Source organism: Perca flavescens, chromosome 1 (assembly GCF_004354835.1).
Source record: "Perca flavescens isolate YP-PL-M2 chromosome 1, PFLA_1.0, whole genome shotgun sequence".
In the NCBI taxonomy this organism is placed as follows: domain Eukaryota; kingdom Metazoa; phylum Chordata; class Actinopteri; order Perciformes; family Percidae; genus Perca; species Perca flavescens.
In genome coordinates this window covers 30326460-30333793 of record NC_041331.1, presented here as the reverse complement: position 1 = coordinate 30333793, position 7334 = coordinate 30326460, and the positions used below count along the sequence as shown (strand labels likewise).

General features: G+C 40.1%; 1 protein-coding gene across 1 annotated transcript; it reads right to left on the bottom strand.

Moving 5' to 3' along the window:
- Positions 1-217: 217 nt before the first annotated feature.
- LOC114553383 (DNA ligase 1-like) lies at positions 218-2063 on the bottom strand. Its single transcript, XM_028574683.1, has one exon. The coding sequence runs from the start codon at positions 1928-1930 to the stop codon at positions 218-220; it is 1713 nt and encodes a 570-aa protein (XP_028430484.1). The 5' UTR covers positions 1931-2063.
- Between the last annotated feature and the right edge of the window lie 5271 nt (positions 2064-7334).

Below are 7334 nucleotides of genomic sequence, written 5' to 3'. Positions count from 1 at the left end.
GTCTTTTAAATGTGGCAGGTAACCAGATCACCCGGAGTAAACAACATTATTTTAACCTGCAAGTCTTTTAAATGTGGCAGGTAACCAGATCACCCGGAGTACACCATGACTATTTTAACCTGCAAGTTTTTGGAATGTGGCAGGTAACCAGATCACCCAGTTTGTTTTTTTTTGGGGGGGGGGAGTCGAGGTGAAGTGGAGAGAAGGGTTGATGGTGTTAATCCTTCTGCTCCTCTTCCGTCACTCTCACCTCCTTTTCTTTCTTCTGTCTTTTTAATCCCTCCTTCTCTCTTTTCGCCTGTTCCTTCCGCTCTTTCTTGACTTTTTTCTCCAGCTCCTCTTTTTCCTTCTTCTGTTTTTTCAATTCTTCCTTCTCTTGCTTCCTATTTTCCTTCTTCTGTTTACTCTTTCGCTCCTCTTCCTCTTTCCTCTCCTTTTTCAGCCTCTTTTCTGCCGCCTTCTTGGCCTTTTGTTCCTCCTTTTTCATTCTGGCCTTCTCCTTGTCCGTTTTTTCAGCCAGCTCCTGCAGGCTAAGGAGATTGACCTGAAGTTCAGAGTTTTGCGCTTTTAGGAGCTTGATTTCATTCTCCAATTGGCTCTCTTTGGTATTCCACTCCTTCTCCATCCTTCCGTTCATCTTTTCAAACTCCTGGAGGCTGTGGTTTTGTACCTGAAGAGCAGAGATTTTCTCTTTTAAGAGCTTGATTTCATTCTCCATTTGGCTCTCTTTGGTATTCCACTCCTTCTCCATCCTTCCGTTCATCTTTTCAAACTCCTGGAGGCTGTGGTTTTGTACCTGAAGAGCAGAGATTTTCTCTTTTAAGAGCTTGATTTCATTCTCCATTTGGCTCTCTTTGGTATTCCACTCCTTCTCCATCCTTCCGTTCATCTTTTCAGACTCCTGGAGGCTGTGGTTTTGTACCTGAAGAGCAGAGATTTTCTCTTTTAAGAGCTTGATTTCATTCTCCAATTGGCTCTCTTTGGTATTCCACTCCTTCTCCATCCTTCCGTTCATCTTTTCAGACTCCTGGAGGCTGTGGTTTTGTACCTGAAGAGCAGAGATTTTCTCTTTTAAGAGCTTGATTTCATTCTCCATTTGGCTCTCTTTGGTATTCCACTCCTTCTCCATCCTTCCGTTCATCTTTTCAAACTCCTGGAGGCTGTGGTTTTGTACCTGAAGAGCAGAGATTTTCTCTTTTAAGAGCTTGATTTCATTCTCCATTTGGCTCTCTTTTTTGTTCCACTCCATCTCTCTGCTCTCTCTTTCCAGCTCACGCCGTTTCTCCAAGCTCTCCTCTTTTGCAGCGAGCTCACACGTCATTTGGTCTTCCAGAGTGGCGAGTTTTGTTTCAAACTCTGCCTCCCTCTGGATGATCTGCCTTTCCTTCTCCATGAGCTTGGCTTCGCTCTCCAAATACTTCACGTCTAGAGCCGTCTTTTCCTCCGTTATTTTGTTGATCAGATCATCCTTTTCCTGGATGACATGGCTCAACTTCCTATCGTTGTCCTCTGCCAGAGTTTGGAGCTTTGCGTCCTTGTCCATCAAATTCTGGTTTGGTATGTTTGATAATGTATCATTAATCTTCTTCTCCTGGGTCTCTCTGTTCCTCTTTTGCTCCTGTTTCAAGAGCCTGACGACCCGGTTGAACTCACCAATCCAGTGGAGTTTGGCTGCCTTCAAACTTTCTCTGAGATCACAAATCTCATCATTTTTCTCCTTCTCCTTGATTTTACTCTCCTTTTCGGCGTTTTTCCTTATGGTTCTCTCTGAACGTAGAGCCGTCAGGATTCTCCTTTTCTCGTCCTCCAGGCCAGCATTTTCGGAGACCAGCTGGGTGATTCGTTCTTGAGTTTCCAGTTGGTCTTTTTTCCGATCCTCGAGCTGTACGCTGGGAGTTGGGCAGACCACTGTTGCCGGCATCGTTGCCATGATCGCTGAACAAAAGTATTTGTTGCGATAGTGGAGTATTGCAGTGTAGAGTAGTATTGCTCTGTCGTTGTACGGACGTTTTGAATTCTGTCACACAAAGAGATGCGTCGTTCACGAGATCAGACTGTTAACTGCCTGTAAGAACCCAGGGTTGTATTCTAAACCGAACCATGGAATGCCATCGAAGGTTTAGAATGTGTCACACTGTGATGTCACTGTGCATGACAAGTTCCATAATGTGATGACCATAGATCATATAGAACATGTTCCTTATCAATTCAATTCAAGGGGCTTCATTGGCATGAATGTTTCAATAACAATGTTGCCAAAGGATCAGACAAAACACAATAAACAGTTATATGTACAGTACATTAACACAATATTAGGATGGGTTTATATCATTTTATACATCTATTTGTATGGTTATTAAGCAATATGAAACTAAAAGTATATTCTAATAAAAATGTAAAGACATTAACATTTTACATTAGACATGAATATGTACAGATATTTAAAACTGGGATCTTTGTGTGTGTATGTCTACGGTGATGACACACTGTGTGATGTTAGGCTGCATCACATGACTTCTCCAGACTGAAAAACGGCAAAGTAGAAGTGTATAGCCCAACATGGCATTTGATATGAAGTTCATTTAGGGTCTTCTTAACAATGTAACAAAATGAAATGTTATACTTTCTCTATTAAAATATTTTTATTAAACACAACAATGCATTTATTTTACTAAGACTATAGGCTAAATAAAGTTCTATAGACCATTTCCATTGAATTCCATTGCAAGGCAAGGGCACAGCCCTTGTTGTTGTTGCAAAATGAAGTTTGTTTCCTAGAATCTTCTTAGATCTGCTGAAACTTAGCAAAACTTTTGCTACGTTTACACGTGGCCAGCTATTTTCATAAACGGACATTTCAACCTCTCCGTTTTCAAAAATAACATTGTGCACAGCTGTCAGTTTTCAGAAAAGTGTTTGTTTACAGTGTATATATGCCGTCAAGAGCATGCCAAACCTGTAGGTGGCAGTGTAATGAGAAGCGCAAGCCCATGTTAGCCAATCAGAATCCCGAAAATAGCAACAACAGCAATTAATGACTTCCTCTCTCTTCTCTTCTTCACTTCCTCGGCTGCCTAAACCTCCGTTTGTCTCAGTTTACATGCAAACAAGGTTTTCCAAAATCTCCACTCTGGCCGGAGGTTTTAGAAAGACTCGTTTTTCAGAGGCAAATTCTCTGTTTGCGTGTAAACGAAGGGCACAAACGAAGGGAAATGTCTCCGTTTCTCAAAATAACCATGTACGTGTAAACGGTCTTAAACAGATCCATAAGGTCAAGTGGCAGCTTTAATGTCATTATGTAGATGGAGATGTGAAGAATCTTTTAAAAAAAAAAAAAAAAAAAATGACATTGAAATGAATAATTAAAAAAATGTAATGCTTAAATAATTTAAAGCCTGTGCTCTAAGGGACCGATTTTTGCATGTCGGCACATTTTCTTAAAAAGCCAACTTTCATTATGCATTAATGTCACTACATTGGCATCACACAAAGTGTACTATACACATTCTACTACCTGGAATAGTTTAAACATTTTTGCTGCTGTCTTCAAGATGTCACCTTCCCAAACATCCCTTTCAGTTTGGGCCGTGAATTGTCACATTCACTATGCTTGGAACCACTTTTCCTTTATGGTATCAATGTCAATATCTCTTAATTTTTGCCCAATAAGAGCCAAGAAACACAGTAACACTAGAACGTTTTCTTCCAGGGATCCACACAGGCTATCCCTGTTGCAACGCAATGCTTTCATGTGGTGTTGAGTCTTTGGTGTCATGTTAAATGAAGTGTGTCGCTTTCACACACGCACACAGACACACTCGCAGACAGTGAGAGTTGAATGAACAGGGAGAAATGCCATATGTGAGCCCATGCAGGAAGCACACACACACACACCTTGTGCTGTATGTGGTGTGCAGGGATGTGCAGAGGCTGTAGGAGCCTCCACCTGTCATTTACTGCAACTTTTGTCTAATATTTAGTAAGATGAAGTTTGACATAAATGCATTATGGCAGTCTGATGGATAAACAGAGATAGGTTAGTGTTTATTTCATAATCACAAGGCCCTATGCAAACATTTCTCACTCTACTTTGAGCAGAGGTGGAATATAACTATTTACTCAAGACTGCAAGTACAAATTTGAGGTACTTGTACTGACTTGAATCTTTTCTTTTCATGCCACTTTCTACTTCTACTCCACTACATTTCAGAGGGGAAATGGTACTTTTACTCCACTACATTCATCTGACAGCTTTAATTACTAGTATTAATTCATTTCATCCACATCTCACGAAAGGTTTTCTAACCTCACCAATAGCCATTTTTGTTCAGCTACCACTTTTCAAAGTTGCACACCTCAAGTGCTTGTCACCTAACACGTAGATTTAGGGCTGTCCTCGACTAAAGAAATTCTTAGTCGAATAACACTTATACAATTTTGTCGACTAATCGATTAGTTGATTTAATTGACAGAGCTGTGCGCTTTGAGAGGTGGTCAAGACTAGAAAAGCACAATATAAATGTACAGTAGTTAATTAACCATCTGTAAAACTGAGTTTCTCCACAATTAATCCTGCAAAAGCACCACTTTAAATCTTGTGTTTACCATAAATGTGCTCATAAGTTTCTTGGAAATGAGTAATTAAGCACGAATAAGCATAAAAAATGACTAATCGACTTAAGCACGAATAAGCATAAAAAATGACTAATCGACTAAAGAAATCTTAGTTGACTAAGACCAAACCGACCGATTAGTCAACTAATCGACTAATAGGTGGCAGCCCTACGTAGATTTCTCTCCCGCTCAGGTCCGTCGCCCCGAGATCAACGTGTACTCCAACGTGGATGGCAAACGCTACATGAATGAGAGCCACGTGCGAAGGCAGCTGGTGAAGCAGCTGGTGTCGCCTGTGAAGTGGGAGCAAACTCTGCACGAGATCTACGATAGGACGCAGGGAATGAAGTTCCCCCACACCTATGAGGTCGGCCCCAGAAAGCAGCTCGTGCCACACTTCAAAAGTGTAACATGAAGTGTAAAATGTACACACATGTGGAAGTCACCACTTATGAAGACTGAATGCAGAGATGTGGAGGTCAAAATGGGCTTCAGTGCTCGTTTTGGTGTGGCCATGACCTGGTGTGGTTAAACCTGCAAGCTCGTGTGGTTGCTTCTTATGGTCTTGTTTGTGTATTATTATTATTATTATTATGTAATTAAATATTTTTTATTAATGAGACATGATGAACATTTTGTAATTTAGAGGTTTATTTGCATCACATGAAAAAGCATTTTCAAATCTGAAACAGAAAGTCCAGCTCCCTTCATTTTATATAAAGCAAGGCTACATATCATTTGTAAAAAAAAAAAAAGTTGGCCTCTTAAACCAGTAAGAAACTAAATCTGGATACAAAAGACCGCATGCCAGCAACAGTCCAGCCATGGGAAATATGCTTTTTGACATTAATACAACTGTGAACCAACATGTCACTGCTACAATACGCTGGCCAACTCCTTGGGCAACACTGTAAAACCAATTTAACAACTTCCACATGCCCTGACAAATCTTACAGTATTTTTTATTTTTTTTAACCACCTACCATCATATAGTGTCAAATTCAATACGTCATTAAGATAGTATAAAAAAAGAGAAGTCGAAGTAAACAGCAGAAACAAATCAGAAATAATTGTCATTCATTTGCAAACCTTTTTTGTCAAATATATAATGGCCCAAAAGTCTTTCCCTTCCACCCATAGTGCCCCCAAAATGGTCACTGCAGCCAACAGCGCCACAGTCACCAGTGCTCCTATGGCCCAGCCAGTGCAGGTTACTGGTTTTAAATTGGACAGCTGTGAAATGAAAGAGAAAGGTTTTTAGTTCTAAGTGCGATGTAACTTGAGCTCAGAAAATATTTTTTGCATGCATATACATGTACATATATATACAGTGGCTGGCATAAGTTTACACACCCATGCTAAAGTTTACTAAAAAGAGGAATAAAAATCCATCTTTTGGAAATTGATCTTAATGCCTTGATTAAAATAATTAGGAAAAATCCAACCTTTAAGGACACCAATTTTCTTTGTGATTGAATAATGTATCGTAAATAAATAAATGTTCTTCCTTAAAATACAGGGGCCATAAGTAAGTACACCCCTATGTTAAATTCCCATAGAGGCAGGCAGATTTTTATTTTTAAAGGCCAGTTATTTCATGGATCCAGGATACTCTCCATCCTGATAAAGTTCCCTTGGCCTTCACCATACGTAGAGATTGGCATGGGGTACTTTACGTAAAATCATCTCTCAATGCAAATCAAACCAGCTATTAGGCTAACTGAAATAAAACCATTCCAATCTCTAGGATTTTTCCTATTTTTTTTAATTAAGGCATTAAGATCAATTTCCAAAAGATTTTTTTTATTCCTCTTTTTAGTCAACTTTAGCATGGGTGTGTAAACTTGTGCAAGCCACTGTATGTTTTAAACTAAGCAGTAATAGCAAAAAGGTCACTTAAGACACACATAGAATACCCCAGGCGCAGTGCTCGCTATCCAGGCCTTCACCGCTGCAGACAGGCCCCGGAAGCCCCATAACTGATTGTGGATATCCCTAAAAGAGAAGCTACACAAGGTTACAATTTCTCAACAGCCAGACACAGAAAAGCTCCAGAGATGGATGGTTTGTTTTGTGATTTATACCGATATATGGTCCTGGTCAATGCCTGAGCGGGTCTTAGCACGTGTAGAGGCGTTGGTAGCCAGTTCAGCTGTCTGCTGGCCCATTCCCAGTCCATCTGATTTCCAATTAGAGCCAACTGTTGTCCAAAGGCCCGTGCAGCCCTGTCATTTATCCTGAAGGAGCAAACAGACACGACTCTTGTTCAGTTACCAAGATTTTCACAATGTTGCCTTAATGGCTTCCTCACACAAGCAAAGTGCCGTCAGACTGAAGTATGTAATGAATTGTTATTAGTAGGGCTGGGTCGATATGCTTTGTCCAGAATTGATTCTTTAACGATCCATGGGTGCCGATTCAATTTGTATTGTGTTTTTCATTCATTGCGATTCGATAGCTTGGGGGTGCAGCAGCCTTTTTATAGGTCTACATACTAATATGTATAGCATATGTACAGTATATATGTGCTGCGTTATACAGGTGTGTGCCTCCCCTTGTATGCGGCAAGCAGGAGAGCAAACAGTTTTTCACCATAGTGAAAACAAATATGGACTGAACAGAATATTTCGTTACATCTATCTTTTTTCAAAACATTTTGACTTTTGGACTTTACATTTCTCTGTTATTGGAAATGTTTGGATTACAGCCACCCCTGGAAT